General features: G+C 41.6%; 1 protein-coding gene across 1 annotated transcript in view; it reads right to left on the bottom strand.

The window, feature by feature from the left end:
• Nucleotides 1–5242: 5242 nt before the first annotated feature.
• Nucleotides 5243–21534, bottom strand: part of scarf2 (scavenger receptor class F, member 2) — a 47724-nt gene continuing 31432 nt past the window's right edge. Inside the window, exons 10-11 of the mRNA XM_088336465.1 lie at nucleotides 17200–17355; nucleotides 5243–13859 (exon numbers count right to left, since the gene is read on the bottom strand). Of these exons, the coding sequence (XP_088192591.1) occupies nucleotides 12673–13859; nucleotides 17200–17355 (1343 nt within the window). The 3' untranslated portion in view covers nucleotides 5243–12672. The remainder of the gene's footprint in view (nucleotides 13860–17199; nucleotides 17356–21534) is intronic.

Here is a 21534-nt window from a genome sequence, read left to right as displayed (position 1 = left end):
CCCTACACATTGTGATCATGGGTGACAAGGGATCTTTTCCAAACCCAACATATTTATCCACAAACAATGGGGAAATGGGCATTGAAATTGTTAACTACCTTAGTTCAACAATTGAGTGAATGCAATTTTATTAACAATCACCAACTCACCACGATATACAAACTACACTGCCTTCTGGTGCCTGGTCGAGCATTTGTTTTGCATTTATTAGAAAAGAAAACCATTTTTGATAGGAATGACCTATAGAGGGCAGCACGGTGGCGCAGTGGTTAGCGCGTGTGCAGCACAGTTCTGAGGTCGTGAGATCAAAACTACTGTGTGGAGTTTGCATGTTCTTCCCATGCTTGCGTGGGTTTCCTCTGGGCACTCCGGTTTCCTCCCACATTCCAAAAACATGCATGTCAGGTTAGGTTAATTGGCCGGTCCAAATTGTCCCTAGGTGTCAATGAGCGAGCAAGTTGTCTGTCCCTGTGTGCCCTGCGATTGGCTGGCAACCAGTTCAGGTTGTCCCCTGCCCACTGCCCTAGGATGACTGGGATGGGCTCCAGCACCCCCGCGACCCTACTGAGGATAAGCGGTGCAGATAATGGATGGATGGATGACCTAAAGACTTGCTTCTTTTTTTATGTACTCAGAAATTTATGGCTGGCTGGATTAAATTATCCAATGGGGGCACATCGGTATGTTTGACATACCTGGTTAAGGGTAAGCAGTTATTTTAGGAGGTTATGGTTAAGGGTAGGGTGGGAGGATGTTAGAGGGATGGATAGAAATAGGGTAAGGGGTTAAGGTAAATGATACCATAACACGCAGCACGCGGGCTGTGTTGTGCAAAAGGGGGGGGGGGACAGAATCCATCACGCCGATCCTGCACAAAGAAAAATAAACTAAAAACACTGACGGCTGGATGATTTATAAAAAGGCAGCGAGAGAGAAGCCTTCCTTCTCCTCACAAGTAAAAAAAAAGTCCTCACAAATGAAATATGAAAAGTCGTGTTTTCGGGTTTGGTCCGTCAAATCCATTTCTTTTGTCGGACTCAGTCTGGGTCGGCCTGGATTTTTTTCAGGCCCGGTCTTACCTCTAAGCAGCGTCAAACCCTTTATAGTGCTTTTTAAAACCAAAACAAGGAAAACATATTTTTATGTTTTGGCACTCAGTGACAATGCTTTTGAAATGTTTTTGTACATTATGGCAGGGGTCTGGAATTTTTCTAACCCGAAAAGCCATAAAATAAAAATATTTCGATCTTATTTTTTAAAGGACAATGTATTTTCTGAAACCGCCAAAACCGCTCTCTAGACAATAGCTTAATTTTCAGCACATTTGATTTCACTGACAAAAATAATGCCAGAGCCTGTTTCTCAAATCAATATAAATATACGACTTAAAATCTGTCTCCCTCCCGCGGTTACTTAGGAGTGCTTTTTTGTTCTAAATTATGCTTTCAAAACAAGGTGCGAGCAAACTTCTTTTATAAAAATGTCAAAAAATACTGCAAACCAGGATACCAACATATTTACCTTCATAGCAGACAGCTGGGCGAGGAGGAAGAGGTCCGCTCATTCCTACTGCCTAGAGCTTTTGGATGTTTAAAATTTGTTCGGTGGCTTTTCATCTCTAATAGTCTCAACAATGAACATAGACTGTTTAATCTGTTTAATGAGCTTCTATATAAATGTCTCCTTAGAGATGCACAGCTAAAACAGGGTCTGGTTGTGTGACACAATGACAGTAAACTCTAGTTAAAATTGTGCTATATATATAGTGGACTGAACTCTGCTACTGTCAGTATTGTTTTGGCATTGCATGTGTGAAAATCAGCTCCACATGTAAAAATACAGTAATTAATCGAGTGAGTTCTCTTTTATATCCTAGCCATATGTACTCATGGAAAGAGCCATATATGGCTCAGGTGCTGTAGGTTTCAGACCCCTGCGTTATGGCATCGAATAGCGGGGGCGGCAGTAGCTCAGGAGCTAGAGCGCTCGTCTTGGGATCAAGGGATCCCAGTTTGAATGCCGGCTCGTCCGTGTTACATGTTGAAGTGTCCTTGGGTAAGACACTGAACCCCTAATACCCCCAATAAGCAGGTTAGCGTCTTACTGCAATACAAGGCAGCTATTGGGAAATATGGAGCACATTGTAAAGCGCTTTGGGAAGTCATCGATTTGAAAAGCGCTATATAAATGCAGATCATTTCAATATGCTAAATATTTTTTGTTGAATAAAATTGGCAAATGCCCCAACTGGACTCCCCGGGAACAAAAGTCTATGGGAAGAACTGCAATTAGAGAACAATTATGTTTCTCAAAAACACAGATAAGAGATAAAAACAAGCCTCCACCCTGCACTCAGTGTAAACACGTCACTCCCGGAAATGACGACACATTCTTGTCAGGCAATCGAAATATCAACAATGACATCATTTTTAAACAAGTTTCTTGAGTAGATCCGAAACTATCTTTTCCCCTTTTTTATGGATTTTTTGCAGCACCTCGTCCATTTTCCACTCAAACGAACATTTTATCCCGCTTTGTAGAGTAACCCGAGACAGCTCTATTTCTGCTTTGCCTTGCAGAAAATATTTTGTCCTTTTTTTTCTCCCCAAGGCTCGTAAATGTCTTTCTTCCTTTCCTCGCGGGGACTCAAATGGCTGCCAGATGTGCTTCCAATCCGATTCGGTTGCTATGGAAACATCGAAACGGGATTTTTTTTTTCCTGGGTCTGGAGCGTTTTTTCTATTTTGGGGAATAACTTATTTGGAAGTTGCTGTTGTTTCTTTAGGTCTTGTGCTTTTGGAGTCATGTGTAGATTGGCACGGGTCATGTCACCGGGCCAATTCACACCCAAAGTCTGAGGGCCCGAATGCAAGTTTTTAACCACACTTTGCCTTGGATAGTGGCTCTTTTGTGAGTAGAACCAAAACAATTATGCTAAGCTAGCCTGTAAAAGTAAATACAGTGCGTTACTAAAAAAACAGTAGTTACAATTTAGGGCGGCACGGCAGCTGAGTTGTTAGCACGTCTGTGGCACAGCTCTGAGGTCATGGGTTCAAATCTAGCTACCAACTTTCCTGTGCAGAGTTTGCATGTTCTCCCTGTGCTAGCGTCTGGGCACTCTGGTTTCCTCCCATATTAAAAAAAATGCATGTCATGTTGATTGGCCGGTCCGAATTGTCCCTTGTGAACGAGCGAGCAAATTGTGTGTCCCTGTGTGCCCTGCAACTGGCTGGAAACCAGTTCAGGGTGTCCCCTGCCCATTGCCCAAAGATAACTGGGATGGGTTCCAGCATCCCCGCAACCCTACTGAGAATAAGCGGTCCAGATAATGAATGGATGGATAGTTTGGATTTAGAGGTAAGATCAGGCCTTATAAATCCAGCTCGACCCGACCCGGCCCGAGAGTGTAATAGCCCGAACCAGACAGATAAACTTGAAATGAGCAACAGAGTCTGACAAAAACTTGAATTTTCTCATTTTATTTGGTGGGAGGAAAGGTCATTTTGGCCATCTCTGATAACGAACAGCTCAGTGCCGAGGTGTGCACTTCGGCTTCAAATTTCCCAGCATGCTTGTTACCCTGACAACATCGGAAGGGTGATTTTTGCCATTTCCGACGATGAACGGCTTGTCAGAGATGCCAAATTTCACCCTTCAGAAGTGGTCAGGGTAGCGTGCATACTGTGCAAATCCTCCACCAAGAAAAAGAAACAGAACACATGACGACCGGATAATTAAAATACAAATCAGCGAGAGATTTTGAAATTTGTAAAGTAGGCTTTAACGTATTTTCTCAAAAGTGTGTATTTCTAATCAGATTGTATCATGTTTCACTGTTTCAAAATTTTGGTACCGCCACAGGGGGAGGGGTAAAGGGGCGTTTCTCTTCGTCTTTGTCCAACCCGTTGTCACTTAAATAAAATACAGTGTAGTGGGGAAGGGCTTCAGAAGGAAGGAACGCGGCCAAAGAGACGAACGCGGGTAAATTCCTCCTCTCCTGGCCCCTCCCCCTCTCCACCTGGCAGTTGTAAAAAGTCTAATGCCTGGTGTATTATTTAGCGTTAGCCAACTTTTAAAAAGCTCTCCCACATGTAACAGGTCGATTTAAACCCCACAAATTTTAAGCCCGACCCGCACCAAATTCGGGTCAGTTTCGGGCTGAGTTTGGGTCCGGGCCCACGATCTTACCATTATTATAAATACCATAAAATTCGGACAGTAGAATGCACCCGATTATAAGCCGCACCCAATAGATTTTTAACGGAAAAAAACATTTTTTCCAAACATAAGCCACACCTGACTATAAGCCGCATGTGCCAACATTGAAACACGGTACACAGAAAGTTTCAAAGATATACTGTACCCTAATCCCTAAACCGGACTTTTGATAAACAAACACGTGTCCAAATACGTCATGCCATATATCATTGTAAAGCTTTGACTTTTGGGATTCCAGATATGATGACCATTCCAAAATATATTCATGAAAGAAACATCACCATCACTCTGAATAGAGATACCCGAAAACTATCAACCTGGCGGAACTCACCATTACGTCCCCTGGGGAGTCTTTGTTTATTCTTGTTGTTTACATTTGAAAAAGTGGTAGATTTAAAAAAAGGGAAAGTCGAGTGCGGCCGAGTATGGGAATTAAATTACAATCAAAGTATTTACAAACATTTATAACCATTTCTGTTTTAATACTGCCCTAGCTTAGCCATAAAAAATGGAAAAAAATAACTTTGCGTCCGGTTTGAATAAGCTCATTCACTGCCGGCCAAGTTAAATTAGATTTTTGACGTCTCCGTCTATTCTTAAGAGCATCCTCTTCCTCCAGTGTCTTCTCCTCTTTGGTTTCGTTCCACCGCGCATTAAACGGCGCGTGATTGCGTCCCATTACAGACTTTCCACTGTTTTCACTGTCAAAGGAGCCCTTGTACATATCATTTCCCCATCTTTCGATCCCGGAGTGAGCCAAACTAACAGTCGGCCGGTTTCCCCCAGGCCTCTTTGAAGGGCCGTCTTGGACCCCGGGGGCCCGGACCCACAGGAAAGGGTCGCATATCAAGGATGAAAGACAATCGGACGCTTATTAGATTATGAGTCAATATGTACTCTCTTTTCCCGCGGCACAGATGTTCTCCTCAAGTGCTAAAAGGCCGAATTTTGGTCAGGCACCCGAGAGAAACCCGGCATAAATTATCCCGTCAATACAAACAGTGACACAGAACTTTTCTGATTGTACTGCTTTTTCTTTTTATTCCGGGTAAATACATGAGAACGTTGACTCAAGGGCCATACACAGATATACTTTACAACAGGGGTCACCAACCTTTTGGGAGCTCAGAGCTAATTTTTTGTTACTAATTACCCGTTTCATATACATTTCTATAATAACAAATTATGGGATTACTATGTTATTATTATGTCATAACTAGGTTGTAATACTGAGATGGGGTCAAACGTACAAGTGGCATCGTTATCTATCTAGTATTGATATCATGCTGTCATTTGAAAAATGAAGTATTCCCTCACTACTTTGTGCTTTGGTTATCGCTGGTTCACGGTTTTGCGGATTTTAAAATAAATTGTCTTTAGTGTCATTGATATAAACGTACAGTGCATTGTGTTCTGTAACAGACAGCAAACACTATCACGGGGGCAGGTTGTATGTGTGTGTGTGTCGGGTGGGCGTGACTGTGATAGGCTGGTGTATGCTGTCAGTTGAACAGTGGGGTGGGCGGGCGCATAAGTCAATGAGTCCACCACCTAAAAAAAACTGCGAAGCATGATGACAGCTAGCTTTTAGCGGCTTGTTACATTGACACTGAGGAGTAAGGAGAGCGCAAAAAAATGGTGATCACCATTATCTGTGGAATATTATTGGATTCAGGAAGTGACTGAGGCGGCGACGGCAGAGAAGGGGATAGCTCTGTAGGTCAGGCCTACTGCAGCAAGGCTAGGTGACAACTCTCACAAGCCACCCCTGCAGAGCTTGTATCTCATCAGCACCGGATCGATTACCCATGAAACAGATTACCTGGAGCTACAACTCTGCTACAATCGGGACGTTTGTATTCTAATAAGCACAAAGACCTGGCTCAAGCCAAGGATACTCGATGTTAGAGTGCAGCTAACAAGTCGCTCTCCTAATCACTTTCTTACAATTAAAGGAGAAGCCCTTCAATTTTGTTGTACTTCTGTATTATGACAATAAGGACCATTCATTCAACTGATATTTTTGGGTTCCGTGTTTTTCTTTGTTCATTTTTCTATCGTTATTTTGTTAGTCGTATACTCTCAGTCGATAGGGATGTCATCTCGAGACAAGTTTGCCCCATTGGGGCTTTTATGAAGGGGCGCTACTACTTTGCTGATTTTCAAGCGTCCGCCAGGGGTTCTGGTCCCCATTAACCGAGGGATTGTTGTACAAATTAGCTTTTTTGTCACTTTTTCAATGTAAAAATGCAAAATGGGAAAAATAAATAAAATGGAGATACGTCTTTCTCACATGACAACAACATTTGCAAGAAATCCAATTTTAAAGAAATATTATGTATGTATAATAATGTATTTCTATTTTAACATAAAAAATACTGTAATAAAAGTATCACTATTTTTTTCTGAGGGTGAGTAACTTGATGTATTCGTGTTACTTTTTTAACATTACATGTTTGAAAAGTGCTATACATATGAATTTGGATTTGAAAAACAACCTTTTGGGGGCTGAGAGCTAATTAGCGCAAAGGGCTAGCAGTTTGATATGCATTTCTAACAGCTTATGTTATTACTATTTTGTTAATACGTTACTATTATATTATTACCAGGTTGTAACTGTCAGACGATTGGTTAAGATAGGCCCAGTCAACTACTAAAATGTCCGCCTTGTATGAGGGCAACGAGCTTTTCACGTATTTAATTATATGCTGATTTTATAAAAAAATCGAATTAATTGATGTTAGAAGCAATGGTCAATGATTTAGAAAATCCTAGAAAATCCCAATGACCCATCACTGGAGAGAATTTTCCAAGCCGCCGCTCAGTTGTTGGTGACCTCTGCTTTACAATAACATAGAAAAAGAAAATATCTTGAGTTCACTGTAGGGAAAAAGGGGTAACGTAGGGTTTTCAGCTGTTAATAGCATGTAATTATACTCTGCGTCATGCGGTTAGTGGCCCACAAACAAAAAACGTCGACAGAGAACAACATCGTGGACTAAACGTAAAGAAAAATAAGGCACGAAGGAGTATTAGGTCAACCCTGTAAAGAAACAGTTGAGTTGTGAATCAGCTGCAGTCTGGAAACGACGTGGTCGAAGTATACGAGGTAAACAAAGTTGCAGAGTTTTTGTATAGCTTATGAATGACCTATACTTCATGTTGACAATATCTGTGTATTATTTGTTATTGCAGCATTCTTTGTAGCCTATTCATCCTGGAAGGGGGATTACCTCGTGTGTGTTCCCTTCTCAAGGTTTCTTCATTTTGAGGTTTTTCCTTGCCCTCATGTAGGTTTTAGATCGGGGGATGGTGTAATAATAGCCTGTAGTTTGCAATAATCTGTGGTCTGTGCAGCCCTTTGTGACTTCTTGTGATTAAGGGCTCAGTCAACATTAGCTTTCAAATGTAATGTTTTTTTTCAAACCATAAAAACTTGTAAATGGGAGAAAAAATGAGTCGAGAGTTTGTCAAATAAAGGAATGGGAAACAAGTCGTGCAAAGTTTGTGTGTTCCATATGAAAAAACTAAACTCACTAAAATTATCAGGACGCATTTTAAAAAGTCAAAAATGATTATTATTACTAAAAAAAAATAGTCCAAAAAAAGAAAATCGTATAAAGATCCGAAAGTTGACAGACTTATATATTAATAATTGTGGCCATCATAACGTTTTTTTTCTAAACATGAACTACAGTATTATGAAAAACACATTATTAGTCTGTAATATCATAAATCATGTAAAAAACATGTCTCGGAAATCAATTTTTCTTTTTCAATATCTAAATTATTCTTCAATAGTTCAATTGAGTATTGAAGGGTAATCGTTTTCTTAACTTGTCAATATAAATGTATTGGTGCTTCCATGTAGTACAAATGATTAAAAATATATTTATTGGGGAGGGGGAAATCGTGTTTATTAAAATCCTTCTGTAAAATTAGTCCAACAAATACTTTTTGAGGTAAATAATAGTTTTTTTTAATGTTCAAAAGAAAATAAAAATAAATAGATAATTTGGGGGGCAGGGGTAACGATGTTTTGGTAGAATAAAAAAAAAATAAAAAAAAAAATATATATATATATATATATATGAAAATAATATGAATGTGCTTTCTCATTCTCCGGTTTGAAAAGAAAAAAGTACCAAATAATTTATGGGGAATTATTGTGTTTTTATACATCTTTCTAAAACGATAAATTTTAAAATAAATGTGGGGAGGGGATAATTCCGTTTAAAAAAAAAACATTGACAAAATATTTTTAATAAATTTGGGGGGAGTGATAGTTTTATGCCCTTCTCCTGTAAAAAAAATAATCTCAAAAATATTTAGAGGCAAATACGTTTTTTCCCCCCTCCTTAACAAAAAAATCTCAAATTAATTTCTGGGGGGGTGCAACAATATGAAATAAATGAATTCTAGGACACTATAATCAGTGGCTTGAAAAACTAAAGGTTTTGATTTGACAAATAATTGATTAAGTAAGTATAACTAATACAAAAACTAACCCCCAAAAAACAGACCCTAAAATGTGGTTAGGTTATCGATTTAACTAATTAAAACCAACACAATTATAAAAAAAGAACCCAATTATATCTAAACTGTTCCAACCCTGAGTCTTTGAAAAATGCGTTCCTGCGTTTCCTCATAAACTCCCCTATTTTCTTTTCAGTGTGGTCCTCATACTCCTTCGGATCATACGACATAAAAGCCGGTTCATTGAGGCTCCAAAACGCCCAAAAATCAAACAAAACAAATCAAAACAGAGGTGGTCACATAAGCACAGCTTACAAAGATATGGCGTCGAAAGTACACAAAGTATACAAGTTCAAAAAGTTGCAAAAGTAACGTAAGAAAATGTACCTTGAAACGAGAAACGTACAACGTAGCTATGCGACAATGCCTTGAAGGGGGAAGCGTTCCCGCTAGGTAAAACAAAAAAAAAATGGTTCCAGTTGAAGTACCTGCGAGTTGAACTACGGTATAGTGAGTAGCATAAGTATTGGCCCCGCACCTCCAAGAACTTTTTGTCATACAGACGCTGCCCTACTTAAAATATCCGGACATTGCTGTAAGTTAGATTTTCTATTGTGTGCACCTATTTCAGAGTAGAGGACAGTACTGTAGTTCTTCTTTCCGCCTCTACTGGCGTGTGGCGCTGTGAGAGGTCACCCAGCATCCACCCCGAAGAAGAAATCCGGCTTCCTCCTCCTAGTTCGTGTGTTAACATTCTATACTGTATCTCCAGCGCGCTAAGAACTTTGACATTTTTATTGTTAAATATCTCGTGCATCCATTCAATATGGTTGATAAAGTGTAAAGAAGAGGCGAACCGTTTCATTTGAAATGAAAGTGGAATAAGAAAGCTTGATGCGGTTGAGAAAATGATAAGATCACTTTTTTCAGCCACTCTCTATCACGGAGGACCACTTGAAGCTTATCTTCCAAAAGTAAGTTACACTTAACCTTATTTATCTTTATAGAGCATATTAATTTATGAAATTTTTATTTAATACAAAACAATACAGGAACCTTAAACGTACTTATATAAACCTTAAACATCCAAAATATAGCACTGAAGCAACTTATGAACAAATTCAAATTCTCGTTCCTAAGTCGGGCAGCGTCTGTATTGCCACATTCCAAGCTTCAAACTTAAAGCTACAAAAATCTTTTCTAAGACTCGAAAACATAAGAGACAATATCTTAAAGTGGAACCAATTATTTTCAACATTTTATATTATCAGCAAAAATTGAGAAGCAGGTTGCAAAAATATTGGCCCCCTGTTCTCTCAACTCAGCCAACTGACTCCAGACGTTCCCTGATGACATCTGACTGTTTGATGCCTGAAATATGACAATATATCAAAAAGTTCTTTGGGAGGAGGGCAATACTTTTGCAAGGCACTGTAAAACTAGCTCACAAGCTAACAAGCCTCTGTTGCTTAAACTGATCCACAGTCCAAGCTCACGTCATCGCTCCTCAAAGCAGCTTGTTTCTTCAGCATTTCACGGCAATATGATCCGTGAAATTAAAAAAAAAAAAATCTTCATTATATCCTTGATAAAAAGACACAAACGTCCTTATCACATTCATTGATCAGTTTTGGGGCGAATACTCATAGACAAAACATTCGACTGAGGTTATATTTTTATGAAATGCAGCTCTCGGGAAATCCAGATGACTGCGGTTTGGAAAACAGACCGTCGAAAATGTTTTAGAAGCGGGACGAAAAACGGGGTTCGGATTTCACCTCGGCACGTCGATTTCTGACCCCGAAACTTTGTGGCCATCCAGACATTGGCAATGGAGAAAGTCTGCTCCGGATCTGCTCAGGAATTTGTAAACTTTTTCTACCCGCTTGGACTTGTTTTCACAGTTGGGACCAAGTGAAAAAATCCATCATGAGAAAGCATCCCGGCTTTGTTTGTAGGTCAGGAATGTTGGGACGGCAAACAAGTCTGTAAAATTCCCGTCAAGTTTTTGGAGACTGTTGACCCCATTTCTGTAAAAAAATGATTTAGATATAAAATAAGTCTTTTTTTTTTTTTGTTTGGCGGTCCACAAAAATATAAGGGTGCTTTGTTATCTTCTAAGACAACCGGATATTTAGTACCTGCTGGAAATCTTTTTTTTTAACAATTTTAAACCACTGCTGCATTCGAGAAAACGAGATGATCCTAGACAGTAGAACCCTGGGATACGGTGTCCCCACCTTACAACGTGTTCACTACTGATGTGACTCAGCTGTAACCGCTCATTTGGCACCAAGTGCCGCGGGTTCTGATTGGCTCCCTGTCACTATTTGAACCCAGTCCTGTCAATCCCCTGTGGTCAGTCCGTCTGCGAATCTCCGAGTATACTAGGCAAGCCTTTTTTGACCTTGACTCACGCCTGTCCCGTTTTTTTGCTCCTGTTTGTCTCCCGCTATGACCTGTTTTGATCCCGACCACGTCTGCTCTCCCGTCCCGACTCACGACCCGTTTTTGAATACCCCGTCTGCTCTCCCGTCCCAGTTTACGATTGTTTCCGACCCTGACCACGTCTTGCTCTCCCAGTCCCGGATACTGACCAGTTTTCCGCTCCTGACACCGCCATCGCCCGCTACGGATGATTCACTTCGGCATTTGGATCACAATCTGATTGGGAGAGCGATTGGCTTCCAGGCTCCAGCGAACACCGGATCGTTGCCGCGGCCCTTTCTCTTTCCTTAAATAAAACGTCACGCAAGTGGGTCCTGCTTCTGTTCTGGTCTTGACATACGGTGTCAAATAACTTTTTCGGGCCCTCATCTCCCCCCGATATCAGCAACATTTTTTTTATGTACCCAAAAATGTACAAAACTCAAACTTTGTGGGTTATGTCTATATGATTCCAGTCTGCTATTGGTCAAGGTCACACTATTTTGCGTAATGGCGTCATAAAATGGCGATATGCTATTGGCTGATATCCCTCCTTCAATGCCTTTCTCTCGCTTCGTTCAGTAGAGAATGTTGTGTGCTTCGAGTTGGCGATGTATATTTTGTACTGTATTTCGTGGCGACGAGTCCTAAGGCTTGAATGATGCTAAAGGGATTATCAAGAAATAACAAGGGTGCACACAAATTGCTACCCTTGCTAAGTTGCATGGCTCTAACCAATCAATGATTGGGACTATTATTAAAATTAAGGAGGCGATTAAAGCAAGGAAATTGTCTAAGGGCAAAGAAATCCTCCTAAGGGGAAGTTTAAAAATCAGTTGAATTTCTAATCAGCCATTGCCGTGGCCTCCCACCTTTGCATCCACCTGCTACTCCACCTGACCAGGCTCTGTCACGCCAAACCAAAAGTAAATCGAATGTAATTTTTCCTTTACATGTATATGTATTTATAATGCTATTTAATACATGTATTTTACCTAGAGTAGTACTTACTAAATACCGTTTACTTATTGTGTTTTTTTTAATTTAAGGCACCGGGGTTCAGAATGTATTAGCTAATTACCATGTATTCTATCCCCCGCTATAAGGAATTTTATGTTTCCGAACCCCACTTCAGAACGCATTAATGTCGTATCCTGGTGGTTTGCTGTATACTAATTAAAAATGCCACAATTCTATTCACAGTACTGAAAAGTTCCTTCATATTTATATAAAATGATAAGGATAGCCTTATTGCCTAATATGCCGTTCAAATCGAATCATGTTACATCCCTCAGTTCAAAATTTGCAGGTATCTTTTAATCGAAAATCTGCCTAACACAACACGAGTTAACGGCGGCAGGCATGCTATGTTTTTAGTTGATCTTAAACGAGATCAGAGCAAGTTTTCGCGGTTTTCTAGAATGCAGCACGAAATGTGGTTGTGGTTTGAAAGTGATACCGATGCCGCACTCGACAAATGAGACCGTTTGATGATCTTCGGTTTCTTCGCTCTTGGTGGTCCCTGATTTCGGATGCCAGAAAATGCAGTCATTATTTGACAATCTGTGGTGGCATGATTGCCGTCTTTTGTTGCGGCGTTTTGCTCTCCGTTGTATCCAGAGTCGCCTCCTTGCTTTTCTTCCTGGGAGGTTTTTTAATAGGAGTCTTCTTGGGGGTGGCTTCCGTCGCCTGTTCCCCCGACCTGGAGCCGTTTAAGTCCTGCTTTTCCGGGCTCTTAGTTTCGGGGTCGGTGGTGATGGGCGCCACCATCTTCTGGAGGCTGCTGGAGGTGGGAAGCAGAGGCTTGGTGGATCCTTGCGGATTCAAACCGGTCGAAGGGGTCCTTTTGGCCTTCTGCGGAGGGGTCGGCCTCTCCCGGGTTCCCTTTGGTGTGGAGAGTCCGTTGGTCTTGTTCAAGCCAGTACCCTCGTTTCTGTTGATGCTTTGGGTTTTTTCCTTGAGCTGAGCAGCTAGAAGGGTGGCGGCTTCAGAGTTCATGTGGGGATGGATGACTTTGGGGCTTTTAGGTGGTTCCTTGGGGGTCTCCTTTGTAGCGTCGGCGCTTTTCTTATCGGCCGAAGAGCTGTGGAAGTTGCTGATCTTCTTGAGGGCGTTCTGGACCACACCGTTGATGTGCTCAAGGTGACTGGGACTGCTGGGTTCGTCCCCGGACTTCTTGCCCCTCAAAGGTTTGTGTTTGTTGGGTGAGCTGTTGGTGTCGCCCTCCTGCTTCTTTTGCTGATCTCTGCTTTTGTCGCTCTTGGCTGAGACGTCACTGGAGGTACGCTTTTTTTCCCTGGGAACAGGGAGCGCTTTCATACCAGATTGCCCAAGCTGGTCTGGCTGAGGATTGTTTCCGTGGATCCACGATACCTTGGGCTTAGTTGAAGGGTCTGGGGGACGGGGTTTAGGCTTACCAGGTGACGGCGGAGGTTTCCCGTTGCGCCTGTACTCAAAGTTTGGTAAATCCCCATCTTTACCAGGATGTTCTTCCTCCTTTGACTGCTTGGAGAGGCGAGCGATACGAGCGTAAAGGGCCGCGGCCGCGTACTCGGAACCGCTGGTAGAGCCTTCGCTGTCCGAAGACTTGGGGGCAAGTTGATCCCCGTTCTCTGGTTTGATGATGCTGGTGTCCTTGAGGGAGGTGTACTCTCCGGCATCTTCATCAGCCGGGGCGGAGTCTTGCTTCTCACTTTCCGGGCTGAGGCTGCGCTTCTCTTTACTTTCATTTGCAGATTCTGCAGAACATTAACAAGAATTAGAATTACCCATCAAAAACAGTGCGGATCAGATTTTTGGAAATAAGTCAACATGCATTTCAGGTGAATTCAGGTGAATTGGCCGGTCCAAATTGTCCCTAGGTGTGAATGAGCGAGTGAGTTGTCTGTCCCTGTGTGCCCTGCGATTGGTTGGCAACCAGTTCAGGGTGTCCCCTGCCCACTGCCCGATGATTGCTGGGATGGGCTCCAGCACCCCCGCGACCCTACTGAGGATAAGCAGTGTAGCTAATGAGATGAGATGAGAAGTTAACATGCCTAAATGTATTAGGAGATCTGTTTATGATTCATACTTACTTTTAAGGGGTGTCATTTCTAACAGGATCATCCATTGTTGATTGTTAAAGCCTCTAGTGGATTCCATACTTTATAATTGTTTTTAAATTAAAGTTTTCACTTGTGTGTAATAAGCTGTTTTGTTTTAGCCTTCTTCGTGTCCTTTTCTCCACCATATGACATTAACAACAACTTATTTTGCTTGCCCCAATACAAAAAATTCATAATTTTTTCGTCCTTGTGAGTTAAGTCTCTGAAGATGCCTGTTTGCTGTTGTTTGGCGTCACAATATGCTCGTCTGTTATCGGTTTACGTCATTATGAAATTCCAGTTTGCCGTTGAATGAAATACCTCCCACAATGCCTTTTTCTTCATTCAGTAAAGAATCTTGTGTACTTCTTAAAAACGTTTCGAGTTGACAATACTGTATTATTTGTCCTGTATTTATACATTATGGACTGCAATGGTGCTGAAGAAGCAAAAACAGAACGAAGCATATCCGAAGAAGGCACGTGAATAGTTACTAATTCCATATCCAATCAACAATCGGCTCTATTATTACAAATAAAGAGGCGATTAGAGCAAATAAATCTTCTTAGAGCATGACAGTTTTTATCAGTTGTACGATTTAATACGTCACCATCTTCCGGCCGTCTGCATCCACCCGCTACTCGCCTCAACCAGCTTAACACAGATCACACCAAAGGTAAATCAAATGTTTATTTCAACATATATTATTAATAAAATGTTACCTAATTTTATGCACATATTAAACATTATATAATTATTTTAATGTTTTATCTGGAGTGCCGGGGATTCAGAAGGAATAAGCTGATGACCTGAGGTTTTCATTCCTGCTACAAGGCAATTTCATATTATTATCCCCACCTTAGAACGGATTAATGTTGAATCTCAATGGTTTACTGTATTTGGATTGTATAATTCCTGTTCGAACATATTTAATCACTGTACTTGCAGAAACATGAGAGTCAGAACCCATTCGAGCCCTCAGATATTATCACTCGTCTAATTCCCTTTAAGTTAAAAAGAATCAGAAATCTGGAGCGCTAAATCCAACAAATCCTGTACTTCCTGAATGAAAGTATTGGATTTTTTTTTTTTTAACAAACATCACAAAGTGCACTGTGGATTTGATCTACATGCTGACTTGACCGTGCGTTTCCTGTTTAGCCTCCTCTTGCTCTCAAAGTAAGACACAGATGGCACATGGAGAGGCACGGTTCACATAATGAGATCTGCAGACTTGAGTGAGTCACGGCATCTGGCAGTGGGGGGATCTTCACAAACTTTGCAAGTGTGTATGGGAACTTCTCATGCCAGCAACACATTAGGCCTGTGCGTAAATAAAAGGACTTCTAGGTCCTTAAGGTAACCAGCTCGGCTCACTGAGAAGGGCCCGATCTCAAAATGCTCATCAGCTCATAATATTTAAACAGTACACCTATATGTTTCATGTTATTAATTTTCTATAGCCTTTATTGTTCTAATCTACAGAGAACTTGTACCTAATTTTAATTTTGAAATCATTTATACTTAGCAAACATCAGAGCGGATGCGGCTCATATTGATGAGACACAAACGTCTTTAGAGGAAAAGAGAGAGACAGACAGAGGAGAGGCAGAAAGAGATGTAAAAAAAAAGAGGAACCTATAGGAAGGGAGATAGAAAGAGAAAGAAAGAGGGAGACAGATAAAGTGATAGAGAAAGAGGGAGACAGAAAGAGTCAGAAAGAGAAAGAAAGAGCGAAAGAGAAAGAGACAAGGGACAGAAGATAGGAAAAGAGAGAAGGGAACAAAGAGAAAGAGAAAAACAGAAGAGCTCTGTTAAGGGCAAAGAGCTGGACAGCCTAACAACAGTAGCTGAGAGACGGGCACTGGAAAAGCTGCGGTCAATCATGGACAATCCATCGCATCCACTACACAGCATTATCTCCAGACAGAAGAGCAGTTTCAGCGACAGACTGCTGTCACTGTCTTGTACTACGGACAGACTGAAGAGATATTTTCTTCCTCATGCCATGAGGCTCTTTAACTCTACCCGGCAGAATAAAAGCCCACAGTAAACCACACCACCTACATTGCATATTACCGAATCTTATTGCAATATGTATTCTGTGTAGCACTATTTAGATATTCTATATAACACGCTACAGTGGGCATTTGCACGTCACACTGGGTATTTGTATATTGTATTCTTTTTGCTTTATTATTGTATTGTTCTCAGCGAAGGGATGCTGCTGGAAATGTGAATTTCCCTTCGGGGATGAATAAAGTATCTATCTATCTATCTAGAAGGATATAGAAAGAGAGAAATATCGAGAGGGGAGATAGAAAGAAGGATAGAAAGAGAGGGAGAAGGAACTAGAGAAGGAGAGAGATAAATAGTTAAAAAAAGAAAGAGGAGATAGAGAGTTATAAAGAGAGGGAAACAAAGAGAATGAGATGAGAAAGAGAAATGAAATGATCTGCATTTATATAGCGCTTTTCAAGTCAAGACTTCCCAAAAGAGTGCTTTACATTTCCCAATGTTAGCCATGTAAGGTGCTAACCTGCTTATTGGGGGCATTAGGGGTTCAGTATCTTGCCCAAGGACACTTTGACATGTAACACGGAGGACCCGGGATTCGAACTGCGATCTCTTGATCCAAGACGAGCGCTCTACCTCATGAGCCACTGCCGCCCCCCAGTGGGAGAGAGAGTTAGAGAGAGGAAGAAAGAGAGAGAGTTATAAAGTTGGAGAGAGAAATATAGATTGAAAGAGGGAGAGGGAGAAAATGAGAGAGAGAATGAAAAACAGACAGAGCGACAACGACACAGTCAGAAAGGGAGGACAAAGGGGACGGGGAGTGAAAGAGAGATAAAGCTTTTCCAATGGAACCGGCTCCTTTTAGATGTGGAGTCGGCTCTCGTCATTCACTTCCACATAGCCATTTCGATCACGAACGAACCGCCACTAGAGTGCGTCGGTGCAGATAAATAGTGTGTTTATTTATTGACTGACTCACCTTCATGGGGGACGCAGTACACCGGACCCTCGTCGCCGCTCTCAAAGGAGGAGAAGGACTCTTGTGATGACCAGGAGGAAGGGGAAGGCTGCTCGGCCTTCGAAGGGGGCTCGATGAAGCTGCAGTTGAAGTTGTGCTCGGGGTCGTGGTGGGCTACTGAGAAGGCAAAACAAACGCAGAAGCCCGGAGGTCAGCCCAAGGGTACGCTACCACGTTACAAGAACAACAGTCTGCTCCCCCGGCGGACTCGGGATCGGTTTTACGCTACATGTCGGTTAACAGAGTGGGGCTGATTCGCTGATTGATACCACATGACATTGGTGATGAATTAACAGCTTCGAATGTTGCAACGTGCCACCAATAACACTGGCAAAACTCTTCGAACTGCATCCAATTCCTAGGCGACTACAAAGGAAACATTGCGGCCTTGAAGAAAATATCAATCACAGATGTCATTTTTATAGTTATTATGAAGTTAAATTGTTAACGCTGAACCCTGCTCAGGTCATATGCGAATTTTGACTTCCTTTTTCGGGAAAGATACACCCCTCGAGACAGAATTTGTCAGAAATCATCCAAACATTGGCTGCTGTGGTAGCCTCTATTCACGTGTTCGTCAAAAATGAGTTATACAGTACTTCCTTGTTTATCGCTGTTAATGTAGACCAGAACCCTTCACGAAAAGTGCAAATCCTCGAAGAAGTAACACCCCTTCATAAAAACCCAAGGGTCAGACTTGCCTCGATATGACATCCTTACCGACTGAGAGTATACGACCATAACAAAATAACAACCATAGATCTACAAATAAAAGACTGTACTAAAGTACAAAAAAATCGGAGGGCTTCTCCTTTCAGAGTAGGAAAGAAATTTAGAGAGCGGCTGGCTAACTGCACGCTAGTGTAGGGTGTCCTCAAATCCCAAATGTAGTTTCCAACAAGTTGTTTCATGGGTAATGTATTTGGTGTTGGTGAGATACGGGGTCGGCAGAGTTAGCTTGTTACGTAGCCGACACTATCTTAGTCATTTCCTGGACCCAATAACAATCCACATAGCACCCGCTGGTGATCACCTTTTCTTTGCACTCTTTTGACTTTCCTCAATTTTTAATTCAATTGAAGAATTTATTTTCAAAGTAAAAGCTGGCTAGCTTTCGCCATGCTTGGCAGTTTGTTTAGGGCGGCGGACACATTGACTGTCATGATTACTGATGCGGGCACCTGAGTCTGCTCCGTTGGCGCCAACAGCCGCGGACGCTGATTGGCTGCTTCCTCTTTCCTGTCAACATTTGTCGGATCGTCTGTGAACCTACGCTACACGCTAGGCAAACCTTTGTGACTCCTGACTCTATCCTGCCCTGTTCTCCGTCTGATTCTCGTTGTAGACCTTTTTCTGAACCCGTTTACGTTTTTGCTCCTCTATCCCGGCCATTGACCCGTTTTTTTCTCGCTCTTTGACTTTGCCTTTGCTCGACACGGAAATGCCACTTCCGCATTCCCAGCGATCTGTTACCCGTGACCAACGATCACCGGATCGTGGGTGCAAGCCCTTTCCTCATTCTAAATAAAGCTGAGTAAAACGAACGCAATTGGGTCCCGTCTCAGTTCCAGGTTTGTGACATTGACTTGTCGCCCTCCCTGCTGTTGGACTGACAGCATACAGCAGCCTATCACAATCACGCACATACTCATGCCCACCCAAAACACAAAAACTTCCCTAACCTGCCCCCGTGACAACATTTGCTGTGTGCTGTCTCCTCAGAACACAATGCACGATACGTTGATATCAATTACAATGAAGCTAATTAAATTCAAAATCCGCAAAGCAGTGAAGCAGAAATAACTGAAGGGCGGAGTAGCGAGGCCTCTCTGTTTATATATATTTTTCAACACAGCTTTTAAACTCTCGTGAATTTTTAGCGCAAAAATGTGATATTCTATTCTCCTTTCCTAACCTGAGGTCAACACAAACAAAATGAGCTGCAGGGACTTTGTGTCTCCTCATTTATGAGCCTGACAGACTGAATGTGAGAGATTCCTTGTTCAGGGTCACCACTTAGTAGCTCATCCGCGGTAGCCGAGGAATGCCAAGCAGCTCCTGTATGTAAGCATGGCAGTTATGTTAGTCAACGAGACAACACATGGGCAATTTGCAACGCGGTTAAACAACTGCTGCTTTTCAAAATAACACCCACTCAGGTCCCCTGGGACGGTTTTCCACAGACTGGACGCCTTTGGGACCCTTGTCCACGCTTAAGTGTATTATTGACACGTCACAGCTGCAGAGCTTAACTGTGCAGTTGCTCAGTGGGGGGCAAAAAGGGTTACTTTTACAAATCTGCCACTAAATCTGAAGATTGAAGCATGTGTACCAAAATATTACTTTAATTTGTCCCCATTAGGATCCTAAACACAATCTACATGTTTTTAAATGTCAGTCATTAAAATTCAAATGTTTTTAAGGATTTCAAGCACCCGTCTAAACCCTGTAGATCAATTCCATATCTGGGGGTCAACTGTATGCAAAAGTAAAATAAAAAGAGCAAAATAAATCTAATTTAAATATTTAATCGGTCATATGTGTATTATTCTGCTAATCGCCTACGAATGATGGTATTCCCACCTTTGTTTGTCTTTTACCTAAATAGTGGTGACAAAATGAGGATAAACGCTTACGTGATAAAATAAAAGTGAAAAAGAGCTGAGAATGTTTTCGACTTCATTTATTGGCCAATTACATCTACATTTGCACACACATCTGCACTCCCGGTCAAGTGTCCTGGGATTAATCCAGCTGCAGAGAAAAAAGAATCACGGGTGGTGCTCCACTCAAGCATTCACCCGCGAGGAAACATTTAGACGCAAAAAGATGCGTGGAATGCTAAAAAGTGGTGGGCACAGGGTAAATAAACATCTAAAAGCAAAACACGTCTTGTGTGATGCCAGGAGGCAGGGCTAGGCGACAAACTGTAGTATTTCGAGGGGGAACGACTGACAACACTTATTTCCTGCTAGTGTTGCGTCGTTTGTGAACGAAATGGCTCTTTGAGCTGGCTATTTGGGTTGATCAAAGAGAGCCTGCTCACCTTCTATAAGGAGCTGGCTCCCTTTGAAACGCTCACTTCCCCTCTATCTCTCTCTCTTTCTTTCTTGTTCTCTCTCTCTTTTTCACTCTCTTTCTCCGTCTCAATTTCTCTTTCCCTTTCTCTGTCTGTTTTTCATTCTCTTTCTTTCTCTATCTTGTTCTCTCTTTATCTAATTTTCTCACTGTCTATCCATCCCTCTTTCACTCTGCTCTTTTTTCTCGCTCTCTTTCTCACTGTCTCATTCTGTCTCTCTTGTGCTGTCCTTTCTAGCTCCCCTTTTCTCATTTGCTCTTTCTCATTTTATCTTGTGCTCTGTCTCTTTTTCTCGCTCTCTTTTCCGCTGTTCCTCTTTCTAACTCTGTTTTTTGTTTTCTCTTTCTCTCTCTGTCTCTCCTTCTCACTTTTCTTCTATTTCTTACTTTTTCTCCTTCTTTTACATTTTCTATTCCCTCTCTCTCTCTTGCTCTTTAATTTTCTGTCTTTCTCTTTTTCTCTTTCACTCTTTCTCTGTCACTTTTTTATGCTCCCCTCCAGTTTATTCTCACTATATCTCTCTTTCTTTCTGTTACTTTCTCTCTCTCTATTTTTCTCGTAACCTGTATTTCTTTCTCTATTTTCACACTCCCCTTCTTCCCTTTTTCTCTCTTATGAAGGTGCTCATGACTGGTCAATATGAGTGGAGTCATCTTTGTTGCATGCTTGGTATAAACAATTTGAGAAGTTACATTTAGTACAAGTCCACTGTAGATTGAAACAATAGGTGGTATTCTAAACTGGTATCATATCTAAAATTAATTATAAATTAATTTGGTGCATAATGTTTCATTATTTTTGGGAGTAAATTATTAAACAAAAACTTCCAAAGAACTGTTTGGGTCGAAAGAGCTGGTTGTCATAAAAAGAGTTCAAATTCCTATCACTACTTTTCTCCCCTGTTACGTTTTCATTCTATTTTGCCACATCTGTTGCCAGTGGCCCTGGCGGGGATAAATCACAGCTCTGACACAAGCTGGGGTAAATTTGACCACTTCCTGTTTCCAGCCCCATCGGGCCCCCTTTGGAATGTAAGTGTGTGTATTTGCGGGACTGCGTAGCCTCAGTCAAGAGTTTCTAAATGCTGTGGCCCAAAATTATGCACGAGACAAACCAGGAAGTATTTTCTTAAAAAAACAACAACTTACAACCACATCATTTTCATACACAGGAAATGTGCATTTTCGCTAAATCACACTGTAGCCTTTTTTCCTCCA

The sequence above is a fragment of the Urocampus carinirostris genome, chromosome 5 (genome assembly GCF_059441175.1).
Source record: "Urocampus carinirostris isolate Australia breed hairy pipefish chromosome 5, RoL_Ucar_1.0, whole genome shotgun sequence".
Lineage (NCBI taxonomy): Eukaryota > Metazoa > Chordata > Actinopteri > Syngnathiformes > Syngnathidae > Urocampus > Urocampus carinirostris.
The sequence above is the reverse complement of the archived record's forward strand: the minus strand, read 5'-3'. Positions and strand labels throughout refer to the sequence as shown.